Below are 23,643 nucleotides of genomic sequence, written 5' to 3'. Positions count from 1 at the left end.
CTTTGTGGCTGAATTTTTTTTCCAGCTGTTTTTGTTCCAGTTCAGTAGTTTCCTCTGTCTGAATTCATTTTTTTCATCGTTCCCTGACTGGTTCGCTACACAATTATGCTGTTATTTACGGAGCTCATTTCTTCCTATAGTGACCTGATTTGTGTTGACATCTTTGCCCAATTTAGTGACAATAGGCCTTTTTATTAAAAAATTAAAATCCATATTCGCCTGTATCTTAATGATTATAGAATTGCACTGAGGCAATTAAACAGTGCTAGAACTCCGAATCCTGCTGCCGGGGACACTGCTACTCCTACTGTTTTGAGAACCAAATGGAGAGAGAGTGCCCCCCCCCACTCTCAAAAGCACTGACACCTGCCAAATGGTGATTGGGCAGAGGCCAATCAGTCCATCGTGTCCGTGCCAGCTCTTTGCTAGAGCAATCCAAAACTAATCCCAATGCCCTCATCTCTCCCCATATAGCCCTTTGCTTAAAATATAACATTTTCTCAAGATGCAATGGTCACTGCCTCAGCCACTCTCTGTGGCAAAGCATTCTGTGCCCCAACAGCCCTCTTGTGTGGAGAAATGCCTCCTAACCTTTCTCCTCACTGTTACTAATTTTAAATTGATACCCCTCATCCCCAACCAGAGGAAATAGTCTACCTCTTCACGCTATCAAAACCGTTCATAATTTTTAAGATGTCTTAAATTTCCTCTTAACCGTCTGTTCCTGTGGAAGTCATACTAGTATCTCCAGGCTCCCCACCTAACTATAGCTTCCAATCCCTGATGACATCCTTGTGAATCTATACTGTACACACACTATGGCTTTAATGTCCTTTTTATCTTGGGTACACAATACAACATGCCAGTATTTCAATTGTGACCTAACCAATGTTCTTTACTCTGTGCTCTATACAACAACAGTGATGGCTTGCAGTTATGTATAGTTCCTTTAACATAGAAAAACCTCCCTAGACGTTTAGAGGTATAATAATAAAAAATGGATGCTGAGCCAAAGAAGGAAACATCAAAAGCTCAATCAAAGATTTGGGTTTAAGGAAGATCTTGAGGTTGAAAGATTGAGGAGTTTAGGGAGAGAATTGTAAAGCTTGGGGCATAGGCACGGCTGCCAATAGTGGAGTGAAAGGAGCGAGGGGGTGCACAGGAGGCCAGAGTCAGAGGACCGGGGAGTGGGGTTGTGTAGGGTCCGAGGAGGTTACAGCAATTGAGAGCAAGGCCATGAAGGAATTTAAATGCAAGGATGAGAATTTAAAACTTGAGGGGTTGGTGGATCGGATGCCAATGCAGCTTAGAGTGATGGGTGATCATGACTTGGTGCCGGGTAGGATACATGATGCAGAGTTTTGGATGAGTTAAAGGTGAAGGATGGGAGGCCGGCCAAGAGAGCAGTGGAATAGTAGAGTCTGCAGGTGACCGAAGAATGGGATGAGGGTTTCAGCAGCAGATGGGCTGAGGTAGGCGCACGGATGGGTGATGTTGCGGAGGTGGAAGTAGACGGAAGCTCAATGCAGGGTCAAATAGGGTGCTGAGGTTGCAAATAGTCTGGTTCAGCTGGATGGCCGGAGAGGAGGATGGAATTGTTGGCAAGGGTACAGAGTTTGTGACAAGGTCACGGATGATGGCTTCAGTCTTCCCAGTGTTAGCTGGAGGTAATTGTGGCCCATCAATGATTGGACGTCAGACAAGCAGTCTAATAATAACTGGTCGTGGAGCAGTTGAGAGGTGGGTGTTGTCCATTTTACATGTGGAAGCTGACCCTATATCTGCAGATACCCCGACTTCTAATACCTGTAAAGTTATTGGCCTTTTCTTATGGCTCAAACAGACATCAAACTATCAAATTTTGTGTGTGTGTGAATGAGAAAGACTGTGCACCAGGATGAGGCATACATCTACCCTGCTGTGTGATGAAACTAGAGGATTAATGCTTGTACTTATGTTCCTGCAGATTCTGACAGTCAGAACTATGATGCTGGATTTGGGAATGAGGAGGATGTGCTGCCCTGCACGGATGGGTTTGAGGACTTCACCTGCTTTGAGGCAAGTACATGATTGGTGCAGCAAAATCTCAGCTTCAGTCTTGTATTTTTTTTAAATGTTCCCTGGTGTTTCAGTTAGTAACTGGACTACTTCTCGAACTGACTACACAGACCAACAAAGTTCCAGGTTTGATCTCTTTTAATGAGTTGTCTCATCTCTTGTCAGTTTGGCTCACTCTCTCTCACTTGGGTCAGAAGGTTGCGAGTTTGCCATCTGCACCAGGATTGGGTCAAAAGAGCCAAATTCTCCCCCTTTTTTAGTACCTTGGCTGGGCAGTGGTGGTGCTGCAACTGGTACCTGTGCTCTACTATTCTGGCTACATCCCAGCATTCTATTAGCTTTAATTGCTTCCCCACATTGTCTGGATATTGGAAGTGATGTATCTACTACTCCCAGCTCTACCTTTTTGCTCATTCAGTTCTGTATGCTTATATCCTTTTTTTGATCCAGATGTAATACTTTACATTTTATCTGTTAAATTCCATCACCATCAGTATGCCCTACTTTTATATTGGCAAATATGACCATCTAGCAATTGATTTTTGCTTTTCAGGCGATCTGTGCGGATTAGAAATGATCAGTTTTAACCCCTCCTCGGAGGTATGCTGCTGTTCTTTTAAACTGGTTTCACTTCCAGTCCCATGCGCAGAGATTGATAAATCTAGGGTGCCCCATTTTCAAGCCATGCCTATAGGATGTGACTTCCTGTATAGCAGGGTGCACGGACCCTGTCTCAACTGCCTTGTGGCGTAGCTTTTCTTCATTCAGTCAGGCAAGTTGGCATTCTGTCTACTCATCCAGTGGCCGCAAGTCTTTGTTTGTAGACTCGATCTGGAATCCTTCCCAGACCAAGGAATTGTTTTGAGAAGAAAAGACAAACCGGGGCTTGTTCCAGACTTGAGCTCATTCCTCCATTCTACACGTGCACTCTGCTTCATCTATTAGCTCTAATGGTTGGCAGTGAGGAGGCCACAAACCTCCTATGGCCAGGTGACAATGCGCACACACTGGCATCGATGTTCTGTGGCTGGTTTATGTGGGGCACAGGTACAGCAGTGTCAGTTTGAGTAGGTGGCATAAATTAGAGCCACTGCGCTCTCCAAGGGCAGAAGGGAGTTTAGAGACTGTGCCTCCCAGCTCTGCCCACTTGAGAAATGGTCACTTCGATCCTTTACTGTTTTTTTTGAAATTGCAGTAAGTTATTGAAATACATGTTTAAATGTGTGACCTGTAGTATACTTTCTCATTGGTCCTCTGACTCGGACCCTGCCACATTATTTAGTAATTCCTACCGATTGAGTCCCTAACTGATGTTGCTTTTGACAGTTGATGTTGAGATTTTCTTTTGCAGGGTGGATTTGGCAGTGACTGTGCAGCAGAATATAGTAGTCAGTAGCTCGTAGATTTCTCGATGTTTTGGGGAGGGGGGAAGGGGATTCTGTGCAGACCAGCAGTGACACAAGCACATTTCCATCCAGTTAGTGGCAGTACTTTGTGACGACTTGGAGTTTCTAACCCTCAGTTGGGCTGCAATTACTCGGGTGGATTACCTATCGTGGTTTAGAGCTGGGGTGTCCAAACTGCAACCTGTGGGCCGCATGTTACCCTTGAGGCCCGTCTGTTTATGTCAGGAAGCCCTGGCAACTCTGCTTCTATTTACATTAATATTTCTTGCTCTGCTGGTTTCCCCTGTTTACAAAGCAGTGCACCAAAGGGTTCAGGTGACATTAAAAACAACTTTTCAGTATTTTCCTCAGCTGATTTGTCCATATTAGCAAGTTGAGTTATATGAAAATCAAAGAATGAAAATTTAAATGTTGTATGTAGCCAGCAGGGGTCCATGATCTACAGCTCATTAAGATGAAAACTTTGGTTAGTTAGTGCTGACTTTGAAATTTGGGGAGAAAACGCATCATCTCTGAGCCAGGCAGATTAGAAGGTCCCAGGTATGTCTGCACTGAATTAGCTGATAATGGGGCAATGGTTTGGGTGCTGTTACTGAGGAGATCTGCTGCTGTGGTGTTGTTGAGGGTGTTGCTTTTCTATGGTGGTGCAGAGTGGAGGTGTCGTGCAGGGTTGCTGTTTCTCTGGTGTGGGGCGAAGCTCTCGCTCCGTTGCTGAGCTTGTATGACCTTCAGTTACATGAATTGCTGCTGAATGTGAGCCAATGAATTTTGGGAATTACGAGGAAATTGATAGCCTGGCTGTTCAAGGGAGGGTTTGTCAGGTTTGCAAACAAACAGCAATTCAGATTGTGGTTGCTTCCTCACCTGCAGTCTCATGAAACATTCAGTTGAGCCTTCAGACCTCACTCAACTAACTAAGCTGTACATTGTGTTTTGTTTAGCTTCTTCACTCCCCTCTGCTGTTTTCACATCTGTGACTGCAGCGAACAGCCACTCCACAACCCCCAGTGAGTGCAGCGCAGCCACTCCACCACCCCCAGTGAGTGCAGCGCAGCCACTCCAGAGTGACTACAGAGAACACTGGGTGATATTTAGGAACTGAGTTAACAAAGACAAGCTGTTCAACTTTAAAGGAAGTGGCTGAGGGTGGACCTCGGGGAGCTATGTAACATGGTATACTGTATAGGAAAGGGAATTCTGGACAAATATTTCACACTGTAGGGAAATGGGGCACAGAGTCAAAGTAGGGAAAGACAAGTAAAGGACTGAGGCTGGGAAATTCTTCACAGAGCAATTGTCACATGGAGAAGGCTTTTGGCCCCTAACTGTCCTGTCGAAGCCTGTCCCTCCACTCCCCTAAATCTTCCATTACAGTATCTAGATGCATTTGAATGTCTCCAGTGATGGGTTTTTTTTGTCTCCATGACCTTGACTGGTAGATTACTTCAAACATTTCTCACCCTTTTAAGTATAAACAGTTCTTCATAATTTCTGTATTAAAAAATATTTTAAGTCCCTTGCTCTTGCTTTCCTGACATTCATTCCCTTCAAGATCCCGCCCCTCATCACCCGATCAACTGAGCCTCACCATCAATCCCTCCATAACCTCGCACCACCCTACTCCACCCATCTGTCCCAGCACATGCCCACTAACACCAGCTTACTCTTTGTTCTCCTTCATTGTTGGTGGTCACTCCTTCAGCTACTGTGGCCCAGCCCCTGGGGCTCCCTTCCTGATTTCCAGAGCATTCTAAAGACCTCTTCACTCCCAACCCTTCCCTCCCCTTCTACCCATGTCCACACCTGTTACCTATTGCCCTGTAAAGTGCTCTGCTGTTTCTTTTGCCCATGGGGAGTGCTGTAGAAATGTAAGTTAGTACAAGTTCTGGGTTTACCTTCTCTAGACGATTTAGATAGAACAAATTGCTATTTTATTGACCCTTTCATGTGCTCAGGCCATCTCTCCGCACTCCCAGCCAATGCATTACTTTGGAAGTGCAGACACTCTTGGACAGGCGCAAACAGCAGCCAGTTTGAGATCAGTAAGGTCCCACAAGCTGCAGTGAGATGAATTTAGTATTTTATATACCTGAAGTTCCCATCCCCACATCTTTACAGACATTCCTTCCAGACTGTACTGCTGGAGATTCTTTAACCTCACATAGCTCATCCCTGCACTCTTCGGATCAGTCTTGTTGCTCTTTGTACCCTCTTCAATTTATGTTCGGTTGTGGCATAGAGACCAGAACGGAACTGAACCCAGTGGTGGAGTATGATCTGCCCAGTGCATTGTAAAGCCCCAGTATATAACTGTCTAGCTATATATCCCAACATCCTGTTTTTTTTAATTGCTTCACCACATTGTCTCAATGCCAAAGCTGATGAGTCCATTGTAACTCCCAGGCCCTCCTCACTTTCACTAGGATAATCTAGTTTTCTTTGCCCCAGGCAGTATAGCTCATGAATAAAAATCCTGGGTATAGTATTTAGGCCTGAAGTATCCTCTGCTGGGCTTCGCCTGTGAATTCTTCTTTCTTCCCACTGGTTATACCATACCCTGCTCTCAGCCCCTGCCAATGCCCACCTGCTTGACAGTGGTGAGGCGGGGGAGATATAGATTACAAGTAGCTGTGCTTTGCGCACAGACAGCAGAGGCTATGCTTTTTAAAACTATCGCAAATGGACACTGGTCACAACGTTCCCTTGGTCCTACTTCCTTGGGATAGGCCTCAAAGTTTGTGATTACACTAGACGAGAGTTCCTGCATTGTGAGAACAGATTGTGCAATCTTCAAGGATGTTCTTGCCATGGAGGGAGTTCAGCGAAGATTCACAAGGCTGATCCCTGGGATGGCAGGAATGACGTATGAGGAGAGATTGGGTCGATTGGGATTATACTCGCTGGAGTTTAGAAGAATGAGAGGGGATCTCATCGAAACTTATAAAATTCTGACAGGTGTGGACAAACTAGATGCAGGAAGGATGTTCCCGATGGTCGGAGAGTCCAGAACCAGGGGTCATAGTCTAAGGATAAGGGGTAAGCCATTTAGGACAGAGATGAGGAAGAATTTCTTCACCCAGAGTGTGGTGAACCTGTGGAATTCTCTGCCACAGAAGGCGGTTGAGGCCAAGTCTTTAAATATATTCAAGAAGGAGTTATCAAATCAAATCAAATCAAATCAAATCAACTTTTGTTGTCATTGTTAGTGCACAAGTGCAGTACAACGAAATGTAGGCTTGCGGCTCCCGAGAGTGTACATTTAGATTAAGACATTTAAACATTCAGCATACATTTGGCTTGTAATACATTAACATAAACATAACCATAATAAAGTGCATTGGCAGATGTGCAGGCTTTAGAGTTTATTTGTGGAGTTCAGTAGGATGACAGCCCTGGGAAAGAAGCTGTTCCTAAATCTGGTCGTACGGGTGCGAATGCATCTGTAGCGTCTCCCAGATGGCAGGAGGGCGAACAGACTGTGGCTGGGGTGGGTAGGGTCTTTGATGGACCGTGACCTCCGTAGACAGCGTTTCTGGTATATGTGCTCTATGGTCGGTAGCCGGGTGCCGGTAATGCGTTGGGCAGTTTTGACTACCCGCTGCAGGGCTACAGTTAGATGTATTTCTTAGAGCTAAAGGCATCAAGGAATATGGGGAGAAGGCAGGTACGGGGTACTGAGTTTGGATGATCAGCCATGATCTCATCGAATGGCGGAGCAGGCTCAAGGGGCCGAATGGCCGCCTTCTGCTCCTATCTTCTATGTTTCTATGTAACACACACAAACTTTCACCTACTGTATCTTTTTGCTTTATTCTCTCCTTTCACGAACCGCTGTTTCCTGTTGCCTCTCGCAACAAGCCTGTTCCTACCACAAGTACAGCTGATTCCTTGTAAAACCAAAATATTCAAGATAAAAGTAGGAAATATTTCCCCCATTTTTTATCTTGGTGTTGTCTTGCCGCATAAATATTGAACTGGAAGTGAAGAGCTTTTCGTGGCTTTAGAATTTGCAGGTCAGACAATTGGGCAGCTTGTTTGGCCTCTACACTAAGCCTGTAAACAGGCAGAAGAAGCCTGAGCCTGGGTTCCACACTAGGGAATCTGCAGTAGAACAGGACAGCTACACTTAATCAGCTCACACTGAGACTTGGTGTCAACCTCCGTATTGCAATTCACGCGAATGATTTGAGATTCTCTGATAACGTGAGCAATCGGTTACGCTGGTGCAGTTGCTTTATTTAAATTAATTCTCAGGATGTGGGCGTCGCTGGCAAGGCCAGCATTTATTGCCCATCCCGCGTCGCCCTGATAGCTGTTTTATACAACTGAGTGGCTTGCTAGGCTGCTTTGGAGGGCCGTTGAAGGTCAACCACATTAGTATGGGACGAGAGTCATGTGTAGGCCAGATCAGGTAAAGGCGGCGTGTTTCCTTCCCTAAACAATATTGGTGAACCAGTTGTTTATGACAATCCAACAGCCTCATGGTCACTTTTACTGATGCCAGCTTTTTATTTCCAGAATCTCAAATTCTCAAACTATGGGATTTGAACTTGTGTTCTCTGGATTATTAATCCAGTAACATAACCACTACACTACCATACCCCTTTTTCATATGCATGAAGTGCTGTGTTCTTCTCAACATGACCTAGGAAAGGGGAGTGAGGAGGAGCGGGTGCAGCTGTGGTTTGGTTTGCAGGGAATGCTGGCTTGTGTCCATATTGCTATTGGTGATGGGGGCGATCAATTTGGAATAGACACTGGAGAGACTTGGGCCTTTCAGCCTTACAAGGAGGCATCTGGGTGGTGATCTTGTGGGGGGCATATAAGCTAGTCAGTGGTGTGGAAAAGGTAGATCCAGTAGAGGAAGTTAAATTGCAGGAGTAATACAAGAGGTCACAGCTTCAAGCTAGTAAACATTGAGTCGTTTTCTTCAGTGATCAATATACAGAATCGACTCTTGAATAGAGTCATGGTGGCGGAATGCCTGGAATCATTTACAACTGGCTGATGCAGTGAGGGAGCTGTAGAATCAGTGGATAGTTGAATGAAGATGGACCAAATGGCCTTCCTCAGCCGTAATTATCTTGTCATTGACATGCGATGTAACAATTTTATATAGATTTTGGGAGTGATCCAACCTCTGTCCAGGTAAACTGTGTTGAATTTAAAACACCTGCACAGTTTGTGTTTCAGAATGCATTAATGAGAGTCCTGTTGACATTGACTATTTTTATATATATGTATATCTCACCTCTTCTATGTGCTTGCTGCTGTCAGTATTTATCTCCACCAAAATGCAGTGTTGAATGGTGCTGGTTGTATGGAAAATTGTTTTGCAAACCTTTGGAGAGACCTAATCCCCAGAGGTGCCTGTGTTACGGTGATATTCGACCCAAAGCAATACCATGGTGTTTCTCAATGCAATTCACAGTGATGAATCAGCTGTTCGTTTTGCAGTTGTATAAATTGGTTACTAGCTGAAAAGAAACGTGGAAAGAACTACAGAACCAGAAAGAGAAGATGCTGGAGGTGTAAAGCAAGTGTCAGATAGGCCCTTTGTCACAACAGGAAAGGACTTGTGCTTAACAGTGTTGCTGTTGCCTCTGCTTGCTTTGTACCACATGCGTGCATGTTTGTATGTGTGCGCATTTGTTCCTATGGCTGGGGAGAGAAGCGGGTGTTTTAGTTCCAAGTTGAGCTTCAGTAACAAACTCCAGCATGGTCTTGTCGGTCTTTTCTGAGCTATGCTCATCTATATTGCAGTGATCACATTTCAGTTGACTGAAAAGTTGCCTAAATTTTTGGTCTAACTTGTACAGAACACCCCAGCACTAAGTCTGTACTCTGCTGAAAGGGCTGTCTAGTTTACTTAGTGGGTGGTGTCGAACAATTAAATGTGGTCAGATTATTCTCACTAGTTTCGGTGTGATGATGGCATGTTAAAATAGAGGCTGCTCACATAACCAGGAAGTGCCTTTCTGATGGGTTAAAGTCACATAACACGCAGTTGATTTTCGATACTCGATGAAATATTCAAGTGAGGGGAAACTGTAGATGGGAATGCTCCTCCATTAACTTGCAACCCAGCTAGTGGCTGCATCTTTTGGGATTCATGTGGCCAGCACTGCTTACACTGAAAATTAAGCATGTGCATTGAGGGGAGAGGGGAAGAGAGGGAGTGAGTCAATGCGAAGTGTTTGGGTGAGTTTGGATTTCCTGATCAAATGAGTTGTGGAAAGAAAATAGAGACATCTGCAAGGGCTGTATTTAATGGTTTCAGCTGATACCAAATGAAGAATTTTTTTTTTTAAGGTAGTAGGGCGGGTGGTATCTTGTCCTTCACCGCTGTAATGTGACTGGCGATGGATCTTGTATTTGAGTTGCGACTTGTTTGTTATATTTTGCATGTTGCAATGGGAATGTGATGTTGGCTGGTGTCAGTCCTGCTTTGCATATTTCGGTACAGTTCAACAACCTCTGTTGAACTGATGTAGAGAGATTCAAATACACTGGAGAAACGGAAACCTTAACATTTCCAATAAACCCAAGAACAAGTGCTCAGAGCATTTAGATTGGCCATCTCGCTAGTAATGTGCAAGGTATTTTTCCATTTCTAGAGGTGATGCCAGGTACTTGGAGAGAGTGGATGTGTGTGAGCAGTTGACTCTACATGGTTCTAAGGGAGGTCTTGTACTGGTTGTGCTGTGGTGTGGTGCATGTACAGATATGGAGTGTGTTTGCTTGCACCTCTAAACTTTCTTGTTTACATAAGTGGCCTAGATACTGAAATCAACTGAAAGCTGATAATTTTCAGGAAATGTAGAAACAAGAGCAGAGGATCCAGCATAAGATTTGCCAATTTGATGGTTTTTGCAGTTCAGTGGGCTAACTGAGAATTGTGAAATATTGCATATAGGCTAAAAAAAAAAATGTGGGCATAAACATACAATTTTTCAGTCTGGGGATGTGGGTGTCGCTGGGAAGACCAACTTTTATTGCCCATCCATCCCTAATTGCCCTTGAAGGTGGTGGTGGGCCTTTTTCGCGAACCGCTGCAGTTCGTGTGGTGAAGGTACTCCCACAGTGCTGTTAGGGAGGGAGTTCCAAGATTTTGACCCAGCGATGATGAAGGAACGGCGATATTTGTCCAAGTCGGGCTGGTATGTTGACTTGGAGGTGATGGTATTCCCATGCACCGGCTGTTTTTGTCCTCCTTTGCGGCGGACGAGCCTTGACACAATTGGATGCTTAGGTTTTCAGTCAGCACGGGAACAGTGACCTGTGAGTAGCAATGCGCATGTTACTTTAAAATTTCAGGCAGTACAGTGCAGGTGAATGTTGGTCTGGAATGGTTATGCTCAGGCTTTGATACACGAGGCAATGTACTCCAAGAATACTGTACTCAGTTTTTGTCAACACATCACTGAAGGGGACACTTGCAATTCAGGTTGGACACCAATATTTAGATACTTCATGAAAAGTCTGTTCAGTGTGTGATTGGTTACTGAACTCTGGTATAGATCTCCCAGGATTAATTTTTGGACTGAAATGAGTTGTGTATTTTGAGCATGTCTCAAAGACTGCTAAATATTTTAATCAGCAGTGTAAAATCTTAGATGGAGGAAGATGTCTGTGACTAGAATACTGCACAGGATTACTCGGCACATTATTTTTAGTATTTAAAAGTATGGGTTTTGCGTTGCCTTACATGATGTTGAAATCTTTGGTGTTGACATTAAGCTGTTTGTTGGGAATTTCAGTATTTTCTGTTTGAAGGAAGCTCCCCTTATCTTCCTGTTCTCCATATTACACCAATTGTTGTCACAGGAATGTAAAAGGGACTTCCTTAATATAGAAGTATTGAAAAATTCCATTGCCACCGTCCCTTTGCTCAGTACGCTTTGAGACACTGCTACAGGAAGGTCTGCCTGCACTGTATTTCACAGGTTGGTCAGCTGTTGGCGGTTCTTGATTCATTGCATGGTGACTGCTACTTACTGTCTAAGGCACTGGTTGAATGGGGTTGTACTTATCCAGGCAGGAGTAGTTTTGGACATGCTTCTAGTGTGTATGTACACTGCTGCCTCACAGATGCATTGACGTTTGTGTTGGGTGGTACGGTACCCCATGTGAGGGGACTGGCACCACAGTTGGAAGAAGTTCATCACAATTGAGTGCGAGTGGAGGAGAATCCAGTTCATCTGGTACGGGACTAGTGTATGATAGGAGCTCTGACGTACAGTGATGGGAATAAGTCGAATTCCATTGTTAAAAGGGATTTTTCCCACTCTTTTGCGGACCACATTTCACTGATTTCACTCCCTTTCTCCCCCCACCACCCTCCCCCGGCAAACCAGTGGCCCAGCCTATGGCTGTTGCAGTGTTTAAGAGCTGCTGGTCTTTAGGTGTGGAGGACTTGTGTCCTACTGTTGTGCTCCTGAGTGTGCCATTAGTTACGGTTTCCTCTGCGTAGAAGTATTTTTATTGTTTTTAAACAACCAGTTATGTACTCCTGTACTGCATAATTATAGCTTGCAGGAGTTCAGTCACACAATTGGAGAGACTGCGGTTGATTGCTTATACTGATTTATATAACATTTGAATAGCAGTAAAAAGCTGATGTAGGAAACTCCAATTGTTTTATAAAAACAAGCACGAGACAGTTTGGTTTTAAACTTCAGTTTGAAGAGATTCTACCTTTCATTGCATTCCTTCTCTCCATGGCTTCTGCCCTGTGTGTGATCACTTTCCTAGACCAGGGCAGAGAAGGTGCAGGCTGGAGACCAGGGCAGAAAATTGAGGTCTGACATTTTTGTTCATTGATGGAAGCCCGACTACCTTTGCAGGATTCTAATTGTATCTTCACTCTGTATATTCAGTATTGTGTGTGGATAAAACTGACTAGTGCCCCTGCAGTTGGCAAAATTGTCGTATAAATGTCTGTTCAGCACCTGCACCCTCATCCAGTTGAAGTACTTGGTGCTGTTTTGATAGAGGCAGTTTTAAGTGTGTGGAATGGGCTGGGCTGTGTTGGCATGAATGCCCACTCCTTGTTGCTGCCCATGTACACGGCTGCCTGTGAATGGAAGTAACTGGTCCTGGCTTAGGCCGATGAGACTCGAGTGACCGGTTAGAACCTCCCTCTAAACATAGTGCTGATTGGGTGTGTGCAGAGGAATTACAAGTCTCAGCATTCTGCTTGAACTTTGGACTTAACTCGCAAAGGTGGAATCAACATTGGGAAGCTGAGGTTAAATTGCAGTACTTTAACCGTGCGTGTTTCTACTGAGGACGTCAAGGAAAGGTAACCATAGGACCTGGCAGCACTGATGTCCTGTGATCCTGGTTTAGTTTTAATGTTTCTTCGGGTTTTTATCCACAATCTGGTGTGCAGTGTGCTGAGAAATATGAAATCTTCAACTACTTCATAAGAGCGGTTTGTTGTAGGTAGTGTATAAAACAAGGTGTTTATGTACAGATTGTGCTACTCGATGCTGACCTGTTTTTTGTCGGCAGGTATTTTTAGCTCGCTTGCTGTAGGTCGAGCTCAGGTGATTCAAAGGACTTCTTGTCCTTAAGGTGAAAGGCCTCATGTAGAGATTTCTCGGTCAGTGGTGTCACGTCTTGTGACCAATCCCGAGGTTGACTGGTTATTGATCCTTGTTTGTGCTTCCCATCTAACCAGTTTCTATAGGGAATGGGAGGACTAGCCTTTGCACTGTTGGTTTGATACGGCGTGTGGATTGTGCTGGTGTCAAATCTGCCCTGACAGTCCCATAGACTCCTCCTTGTTTTTGCTAAACTGATGCATGTGCTGTTTCACTGGGACCACTGGTTTCAGGAGGATGCCTGCCCCCGCCTGCTCATTCTTAGACTGTGTGTGACTTTGGGACCATCCGTGATTGTTGGCGTTTTCACACTCCCATATGTTGGGAGTGCATTAAAGCATTTTCAAGCAATGAAGTAAGAATGGTTTGGTTCTCCTAACGTCTGCTAGTGAATGGAGCACCATATGTGGTGCTGAGCTAAAGGCCTGGGTTCCAGTCCATTAACTCTGCTCTTTGTCGATCTCGGTTGGGGTGCTGGTAGAGTTGCTGCAATTGACCTCCATGACTTTGGGCTTGGAGAGAAGAAAAATAAATTGAGCTAGGTTCTTGCTCGCTATCCAGTGACCTTTTGAAGGGCACACTTGGATGTTAATGAGGATGGAATTGGACTCGATTCATGGTTGAACCCCCTAGGCTGGTGTATGAAGGATAGCTGCTTGAGTGAAGCGCTGGCACGGTGGAATGACATCCAGCATGTATTACCCAGCGTGGAGAAATTGCAGGGAGAGCATTTTGAAGGAAGGTAGCGAAGAGTGAGCTGTGGTGGAATGGAAAGCATGTAAGACAGTGGGGGTGGAGGTCTGGGTCACTGAATACTGCTGCCCAGTGTTGCAGTAAATGTGCGAATGCTGCACTGTTGGAATAAGATTATGACTCGACTCTTCTTGAATTGATTGGAGAAGGTTTATTTCTGAAATCTCTGCCCTTCACTCTGCTGTAGCAGTGATCACCTTTTGTGCTGTGACACATCAATGTTCCCGCTGACAGTTTTCCAATTGCTGGCTTACTTTGGATCGGGGAGCATGGCATCTGTGTGCCAGCTCACTGCATCTATAATAGTTTCAGTTCTGCGAGGAGTCAGCTTAGAGTGTGAAATCCGCGATGACAGAGGCATTGCACTGATTGTGAATTAAGAAAATTATGGTGTAGGCCTGGATTGGGCTTTCTGTAATTGTCTCCTTTTTCCAGAGCACCCGAAACCCTGTTCCATACCCCTGCTCCCGAAACCCTGTTCCATACCCCCATCCCAATATATTGTCTGAAGCACCGTTTCATGTATTGATATCCCGTGTGACAATCACCTTTTGTACTCCATTTACCTATTCAAGAACCTAAATTCAAATATCCAAGTCCTTTTGTTTTAAGATATAAATTAATGTCTTGTGACACTACTTACAGGAAATCAGATAACTAACTGACAGCTATGTGAATCTCTGCCCCCACTCTGCCTTTTCACTAACCCCCCCCCCCCCTTGGTTAGGTGGGTGCAGCAGTTTCAGTACCCCACTATGCATCCTCTTTCTGCCCCCATTCTCGGCTTGTATTTTTTATGGTTCCTTCCTTGTTTTGTTGCCACCTTGCTGTTTTTGGGAGTTTGTTGCTGGTGCAATCCTACATTACAACAGTGACTACACTTCAAAAGTGCTGCAGGACATCCTGAGGTGTCGTGAAAGGTGTTATATAAATGCAACCTCGGTTGCTCACTGCCCCCTCATGTTCTGCTCTTTGCCTCCTATCCTCTGTGTGCCTCCATGTCTTCCCTCCCACCCACCCCCCCCCCCCCCCCCACGGTGCTCGCTGGTGGTTCCTGTGCGTGTGGTGGATTTTGGTCTTGGCTAAAGCCCAAAAGGGAGGTCATGCCTGAGTGGACCAAAACAACATAAAATGCAGCTCAACTTGGAGGTACTGTCGAACCTTCCTGAAACTAGTTCATAAACCTGATGCTTCATCCTCTTGCAGTAAAAACCACAAGTTTGAAGAGAAGGCCTGTCTCCAGGATCAGGACAGAAGGTATCTGGTAGCTGGGTGGAGGCACAATGTTGTAACACAACCAGTGCTTCAGATGATGTAACTACAAGAACAAAGCTTGAGTGGCAGCAGACTGTGGGATTACACTTTGTTTATGTCAATTGGACTTGTGCCCTAATCATGTGACCTGTGTCCCTGAATAAGATAGAAACAAATTAAACTGTAAAAATGTCCAAAGATTTACACAAGTAATGTGCACCAGAATATTGCACAAAATCAGGGCCTTGGTCGGGATGTACAGGATTGGAGGATGTGCTAATCTTCATGGCCTGATCTCCGTTTAACAGGAGGTGGAGTGAGATTGTGTGTGACGGTACCTCAGTTCACTGGGAGATGGGGAGGTTATGTTGAGTTCAGAAGCTGCCCATCCAAGCATTACTAAATTTCCATGTGGATAATGGTCGTGGCCAAGTTCAAACTCGTGCCATGTTCTTCTCTGATCAGGGTGTTCTCATTCTCTCGCTGCAGACATCCTCAGAACTACCCTCTCACTCTGAACTCGGTGCCCAGAGCAGTGATCCTAATATTTCATGCAACTGCTTCCTGGGCTTTAGTTCTTGTTTAAACTGAGTGGATTTAACACCAGATAGTCAGTAGTTTTGGACTTCCTGATGTGGTGTTGGGTTTGGGCAGGGGCTGACTGAACTGTGTGGCTGGACGGTGATTCACATTAAAAACCCAGCCTCCTCATAATGACAAGTGCCAAAGAGAAAAAACACTTGAGCACCCCACAAACCTTCATCCAATGTTGTAGTCGAAGGCCACAAAGGCTTAATATTTTCCAACTGTTAGTATCCAACTTAGAATCTAGGAAACAGTTGTGGAGCTTGCCTTCCTTTTTCCTGTTTTGAGGTTCCACTCCAGTTTGTTTTTAACTTTCATGCTTGTTTCTCTGCTGTTCAGTCCTGTTTGTTGAACTTTTCCCCACATCCAGCCAGGCTTCTGCTATAGAAGTAATGCATCTTTTATGAGGGAACTAATATGGGCACAGATCTGGGAGGCGACACCATGTTCAAGGACTTGAGAGGGAAGGGAGGTTGAGATGAGTTAGTAGTTGGTGAGGATAGAGAAGTCAAGGGTAGGTTATTTAGAGAGAGGAATGATGGCAGTTTTGAGAGTGAGGTGGACAGTGCCTGAGGAGAGTGAGCCATTTATAATGTCGGCTAGCATAGGGGCCAGGAAGGGTAGTTGAGTAGTCAACAGTTTGGTGGGAATAGGTTTGAAGGGTGAGTCTTAGATGTAAGTTGGGACATGGGTGGAGGGAGGGGGGAATGGGGGAGAGTTGCGATTCAGGGCTATAGTGGGAGGGAGGCTGGGATTTGTCGCTACTTCCCATCTGTACCATGCCCAAATATGACACAGCTTAAAACACACTCCATAGATTCAACCCAAGTTTGGACACAGAATATCTCATTGTATTACTGGATGTTTTTACCGTTCTTGTGCACGTAGTACTGTAAGTTCACACAGCGACTATTGTGCTTTGCTGAAATCCTAGTGCTAACACTGGCTTTGCCTGACTGGGTAGTCTGAGAGTGGAGCACCTCAGCTGGGATATTGTGGAATTTCATGAATTTGTTTTTCAGGCAGTTTTAGTCTTTGTCAATTTTCTGATTGTAATAATTACTTTGGTTGAAAATTAACCACATTAGGTCATTGGAAGTGAACTGTTTGAATGCTCATCATTTCATGGGAGGAAGATTAAGCACACTGCAAACACTGGGGAGCGTGTCCAGGCATTGGTTTTTGGTTCGGTCAGCACAGACCTGCTTGGAGCAGAAATCCATTGCCCTTGTAACGATCTGTACGGTCTACGCTCCAGGCTGGGAGGGTGCCGCAGTTTACTTGCATTTGACTGAAATTTTAGGATCCGGCTTGGATTTGTATCCTACCCAGGAACATAATGGGAACATACGAAACATGCTCCAATCCAGGCTTTTCATTGTATTTCTAAAAGACCCTGCCAAACTGAACCCATCTCTACTGTCTATGTACTGATTTGTGGCTGTTTGACAATGACTGTGAATGGGAGGGGGGGCGGGTGCAGAAGGTGGAGATGACCTGCTTGATGGGCTTGGGTAAAATGAAAGCAATATAATAAGACCGATTAGTGCTTGGTGAAACTGGTCAAAATCCCTGGTAGGATAGTACTTGGCAAAACCTGTATCTGGCAGTGTGCTATTCAACTGGGCGAGATATAAATTAATCAGCTGTAATCAAACCAGTAATTTCATGTACAGCGTCTGGCCAACAGCTCGCTCAGCGATGCAGATCACGGTGTGCAAGTGTGTGTGTGTGAGATTCAACGTAACATGGGGAGAAAGGAATTGTGACTGAACTCGTAAAGGGGTGGCACTTGTATTGATTGAGTGTGCTACAGACAGTTCAGGGGATTGTCTCCCTGTTCCAGTGCTGATATTAAGCTGCCTCTGGTTCATTGTACTGTCTTTGGGCTAGCTGCACATGAGCTCCTTGCTAAGGCCATCAGGTTTCAGTGTGAAATTTCATACTGCTTAATGGTCAAATCAGCATTTTGAACCCAGGCATTAAGCTTCACATGTCTCTTGTAACCATGTAATAGCTCCAGTCTCCATACTGAAATATTGCTGTGACTCTGCGCTGTAGACCCTAGTCTGTGCAGAGTGTGCGGATTCCCCCACCCCGCTAGATTAGGGAGGGGGAATGTTCCAGTGGGTTCTTGCTTAAAGCGGCCTGTGTGGGGTTATGGCTGAAGACAGGATCAGACTTGGCTGTGGTATTTGAGATCTCCTGGTGAATGGCCACTTGAGCAAGGTGCCTGTGGAACCCGAGGCCAGGGAGAGTTGGTGCTGTTGGGAGAGGCAGGGAGAAAATTGCTGCGTGCGTGGTGCTATTTAACCTGTCTCATCCACTGACTTTTAAACCTATATAACAAAGGGTTGCAGTGTTTCAATGTAGCAAGAGGAAATGAAAGGTCTGTTCTAATTATACCCTGCGACATCGTCAACATTGTGGAAAAGATCCACTCCAAAAGGTTTCTGATCAGTTTGATTTGGTTTTAAATGCGGCTGGGAATTCAAAATGTAAAGTAGATTTTTTTTGTTGGCTACCGTTTTCTATTGCGGTATTACAAGGTGCAGACTTGGGATGGATTTCAGTGAACCCGAGACTAATTGTTTCCTCAATGCTCTCCCCCATCAACTCCACAATATCCTCCCTGACCAGTATTGTGGCAAGAGGTGCTTTGGACCACTGGCTGTCAGGATATTGAAGCACTCGAGAGTACGGAGATCTGGTCAGAAATAAACCCTTGGAAATGGTCACATTAAATTGGAAGGAGAACTTATTGGTAGGGGATGATGAGCAAGTATTGTCCTGTTAATTTATTTAAAAAAAAAAAAAAAAAAAAAAATTTACTGAACTTAAATTAAAGGCCAAGGCCCATAATGCAGGACATCATGAGCTTGTAAAGAGTAAAGGAGACCAGCTCTCTACCTTGTGCTAGCAGTACCCCAGCTGGGTATTAGTGTAATGCTGGGATTGTGATGCAGCTAATCCTCATGCAGTGGTACCTGGTGGGAAGGGAGGTGTTTGATTGGTGGGATGGAGAATTACTCTGTTGCCATAGCTGCAGTGTATGCTGATGAGGAAGGTAGACAGCAGAGTCCCAAATCCTGGCTGTCATTCAAGGCAGCAATGACCCAAAGCTGGGTGGCTATTGGTTGTAAGGTGGCATCTGGGGAATGATTTTTGGCATGTTCTACCTGATGGATTACTGGTAGACCAGAGCTCTGAGTATCAACCTGGTGTGATATGAGCTGATTTCACGGGGCTGGCTTTGTTTAGATGTGTAATGTTGAACGTGTTGTCCTGTCAACAATTGAACTGCCAGGTTGTGTGACCTTGCACCTGAATACTTTTTTAAAGGAGCCCTACTGTGAAACCTCACTGCAACAGGGCAGACTTGCCATGAGTATGGTGTCCTGCTTCTGAGGGACTGTAATGTCAAGTTTTAGAATAGTTCGGTCCTGTGTAGAAGTACCCAATTGAGACTGGGTGAAATGAACAGGCTGTGGCCAGGATAGTCTGTCCTAACATCCTTATTAGTTGGTGATTTATTTGTTTGCATGCCATCCGGCTTGTTTGGTTACGTGTCGGCAGGTAGTCAATGAATCACTGGGTGAATACATGTGTCTGATGGTAGCTACATCATCGCCTCTGTTTCAGGACTCCCTATTGAGTTGATATGTGTACTGCCACTGCCTGGGTTTAAACTACACTTAAATCACACCTATTTGGAAATGAGAGTTCCTCCAAGTCGCTCCTACAGTGTCTCACTGGTTTGTTGCCATGGTGATCTTAGACTTTGGAACACAAAGATCAGTGTACTAACATGCCATCTTGTTCCATTTTCAGACTAACGAGGTGACGGACAGTGCTTACATGGGCTCTGAGAGCACCTACAGTGAGTGCGAGACATTCACAGATGAGGACACGGGCACACTGGTTCACCATGGAACACCGGATGAGTTGGAGACTGACGGCGCTATTGATGCCACGCTGAACTCTGAGTTCACAGATACACTTGAAGAACCAGAAAATAGTGTCCTGTTTAATGGGGAAATTAAGTAAGTTCTGTTGTTGGATAACTTGGGGCCTGTCCTCTCAACTTTAACAGAGGGTCCTCTCTGCTTCTGTTGGACAGCACCAACTGGCTGTTGTGCTCGATTAACACCATAATATACCTTGTCTCTGGCACCTAATGTTCTGATTATAACCCAGACTAAAGGGATGGAAGTCCTCTCGCTACTGGTTACAGAAACAGTACAGGTTTGGTGAAATCTGCAATCTGTTCTGTGGGTATGAATGAACACCACATTGCCCATGATCTGTGTCTGTCTGTGCCACTTCATACACTCTCCCTCCATGTCTAGACCTGTCGAAGGGTGTGTTGATTTAAAACTGATACTGAACTGAATGCCATGTTGGATGCAGTGCACCAGTAACTCAGCAAATTCAACTTTTTTTTGGCAGGGTCAAAATAAATATTGTCAGCACAGGCTGCCTAATTGGGTGGTGCCGAGCACCCACTTATCTTTTGAACATTCCACCCAAAATAAAGATTGGTTTAATCCCACTCTTGCTTCAATACAGCCAGCAGATTTACGGGTGATTCAGAAACGATGAATAGAATCTTTCTAAAAGCATTCAGTTTGAGTGGAATTGGGCAAATAAACTCTCCATGCAGTAGGGTGGGATCTGCTGTCCGCTGTGCTGCAACTGGCTGAGTGAGGAGGGACCCCTGTCTGATAGGGCAGGAGGGGATGGCTGTTCAGTCACCAAAAGGTGATTTAAAGTGAATAAAGCCTTTAGCAGTGGCATACAGTGCCACAGTGTGTCCTGTGTACATGAGTTTCACTGTCGAATATTCCAATGGGTTTTCAGGAAAGATCAGGCTAAAATCTGTCCCAGAATGGCCATGCTCACCAGCAGCTGCTGGAGGCCTGAAGCAGTGTAGCAACTAAAGCAAAGGGACCAGTGTGCCTGTAAAGGATTGGTCATGTATGCCCCTGTTTATTAGGGGTGGGGAGGCGCTTGCCTTACTGCCAACAGCGAAGCTTAACTGTTTTATCAAACCTAGTTTGTCGCATGGTTCTCCTTGCTATGAGGTTTAACAAGAAGTAATAATGTGAAAAGTCGCTTTGTCTGCTAGCACACATTGTACAAAGCACAGGCTATAAATAACCAGAACATCCTGTAACCAAAACTAATAACTAACTCCCAGAGCTGGTAATGTGTTTCCTTCGATAGAGGTAAACCACTGGTTTGTATAGAGAACATAAATAGGAGCATGAAGTAAGATCATGGCTGATCATCATCCTCATCTCCACTTTCCTGCACTATCCTCATATCCCTTGATCCCCTTAATATTCAAAAATTTATCAATCTCTGTGTTGAATATACTCAATGACTGAGCCTCCACAGCCCTCTGGGGTAGAGAATTCCAAACATTCACCACCCTCGGAGTGAAGAAATTTCTCCTCCTCTCAGTCTTAAATGGCTGACCCCTTCTGAGACTGTGACCCCTGGTTCTAGACTCCCTAGCCTGGGGAAACATCCTCCCTGCATCTACCCTGTCAAGCACTAAGAATTTTGATTGTTTCAATGAGATCACCCCTCATTCTTCTAAACTCTAGAGAACATAGGCCAAGTCTACTCAATCTGTCCTCATTGGCCAATCCCCCATCCCAGGAACCAGTCTGGTGAACCTTCGTTGCACTCCCTCTATGGCAAATATATCTGTACTGGCCTCGCTAGACGTGCTCCTATCTAGTTATCCAGCAAGTTAAACACTTATTCAAATCCTCGTGAAGCCGTTTGCTGTTTTGAAGCTTTACAGTTTCACAAATTTGTTCAAGTAAACAAAGACAAAGTATGTTTTGTACATAAAACTGAGTACTATACATTAGATATTACATAAGATATAAACATCTTTACAACTGTAGAATAGACTAATTGTATAACTAACTAACATTTGGACTAACTTCTGTAACTACCAAATATTAACCTTTTATAAACAAAGTATTGTCAAAATACTACACTGACAAAGTTGCTATCATGTTAACAAACAAAGATACTCACAGATATTGCGTCTGGCCTAACATATGAGATAAGATGCAATTGGATTGAGAATGGAATCCTTCATGGAAGATCCTCCATTACTGCCAGGTTCTTTCTGGGAAAACTGCTTCTGGGGTCAAACAGGAAGAAAGGTCAACTGACCCCTGCTGTATACAAACACTGCTAACACAATAACCACCACCAGAGGGTGCTATCTGCATGTAAAAAGTCCATAAGTCCAGAACAATATCCTTCCTTAGGTAAGGAGACCAAAGAAGTCTTTACTCTTCTACTCAAATCCTCTTGTAATAAAGGCCAACATACCATTTGCTTTCCTAATTGCTTGCTGTACCTGCATGTTAACTTTCAGTGATTCATGTACAAGGACACCCAGGTCCCTCTGAACACCAACATTTCCCAATCTCGCTCCATTAGAAAAAATTGAAAAGCAGGAGTTTTTTTTTAAAGTGGATAACTTCACATTTCTCCACATTATATTCCATTTGACAGGTTCTTGCCCACTCATTTTAGCCTGTCTAGATCCCCTTGAAGCCTCCTTGCATCCTCCTGAAGCCTCCTTGCATTATACAATCAGTAGATGCATTTAGTACCTGGGTACCTTCCTCTGATAGTTTGATTTCAATATAGTCAGGCCTCTCCTTCCCATCTCTGCATTATCCATTCTCCAACACTGGAGTTTTTGGCTGTCTACCTGAGAGCTGTTTACTGCTGTGAAGAATCCCTGAACCTCTCCACCTTTGACTGTAGTTTGGTTCAACTTGCAGACTGGGTAGTTAAGTGGCATATGGACTTTAACATAGATACATGTGAGGTGATGCACTTTGTTAGAAAAAACAGAAACATCACCACCTTAGCAAATAAGAAACTGAATGGGGTAGGAAGGGATTTAGGGATACAGGTGAACAAATCATTAAAAGCAGCATCGCAGGTCAGCAATTAAAATGGTAACAAAGCACTGGGATTTATTTCTAGGGATATAGAATTCAAAAGTAGTGAAGTTATCTTAAACTACTATAAAAAAGACAGAAGCACTGGAGACAGTGCAAAAATGATTTACAAGTATGGTACGAGAACTGAGAAATTACTGCTACTGGGGAAAGATTGAACAAATTGAGGCTTTTTTCTTTACAAAAGAGAAGACTTGGAGGAGACCTGATAGAGATCTTTAAAATTATGAATGGGTTGAACAGGGTGGATGTGGAGAGCATGTTTCCACTTGTGGGAGAATCCAAAACCAGCGGCCATAAATACAAGATAATTAATATATCCAATGGGGAAATAAGGAGAAATTTCTTTACTCGGAGTGTGGAATCTAGAACTCGCTACCACAGGAAGTGGTTGAGGCAAATAGCTTAGATGCTTTCAAAAGGAAATTAGATGAGTACATGAGAGAAAAGGGAATAGAAAGATGTGCTGAAAGGCTGCGATGAGGTCAATGAAATGGGAGGAGACTCGTGGAGTATAAACACCAGCACAGACTGGTTGGGCTGAATGGCTTGTTTCTGTGCTGTATGTTCTAAGTAATTCTATGTAACAGAGGCTTGTTATGTCAGTGCAGAAGACAGTTAAGAGTCAATCATGTTGATGTGGGTCTGCAATCGCATGTAGGCCAGACCGGGTAAGGACGGCAGGTTTCCTTCCCTAAAGGACACTCATGAACCAGTTGTTTTTTTAACCACAATCTGACAGCTTCTTGGTCGCTCTTACTGATGCCAGTTTTTAATTTTTTAATTTCCAATTTTTAAAAAAAAAACTGAATTCAAATTCGTGAACTGTCCTGGTGGAATTTGAATTAGTCCAGTAACCTAAGCACTACCATACCCCAGATGCTTCATGATGAGGTGCTTGAAGCTGGTCTGAAGATGTTGGTCTGCCAGTTTGGGGGGGGGGGGAGTTGACCAAATGAATATCTCCAATATTCC

The 23,643-nt window shown here is 44.4% G+C and overlaps 1 protein-coding gene across 9 annotated transcripts in view; it reads left to right on the top strand.

Annotated features, from left to right (window-relative positions):
• Positions 1-23,643, top strand: part of rab11fip3 (RAB11 family interacting protein 3 (class II)) — a 93,449-nt gene that overhangs the window by 53,605 nt on the left and 16,201 nt on the right. For 8 of the 9 annotated variants that reach the window (XM_086000939.1, XM_086000945.1, XM_086000936.1 and 5 more), the window contains 2 exons: positions 1,967-2,058; positions 19,496-19,707. In XM_086000939.1, the coding sequence (XP_085857065.1) occupies positions 1,967-2,058; positions 19,496-19,707 (304 nt within the window). Of the gene's footprint in view, positions 1-1,966; positions 2,059-12,744; positions 12,769-19,495; positions 19,708-23,643 lie in introns of those variants that run through there. The other variant, XM_086000943.1, reaches the window with a different exon arrangement.

Source organism: Somniosus microcephalus, chromosome 11 (genome assembly GCF_052327205.1).
Source record: "Somniosus microcephalus isolate GS21.2 chromosome 11, FLI_Smic_1.0, whole genome shotgun sequence".
Classification (NCBI taxonomy): Eukaryota; Metazoa; Chordata; class Chondrichthyes; order Squaliformes; family Somniosidae; genus Somniosus; species Somniosus microcephalus.
This window is presented reverse-complemented; position numbering and strand designations above follow the sequence as displayed.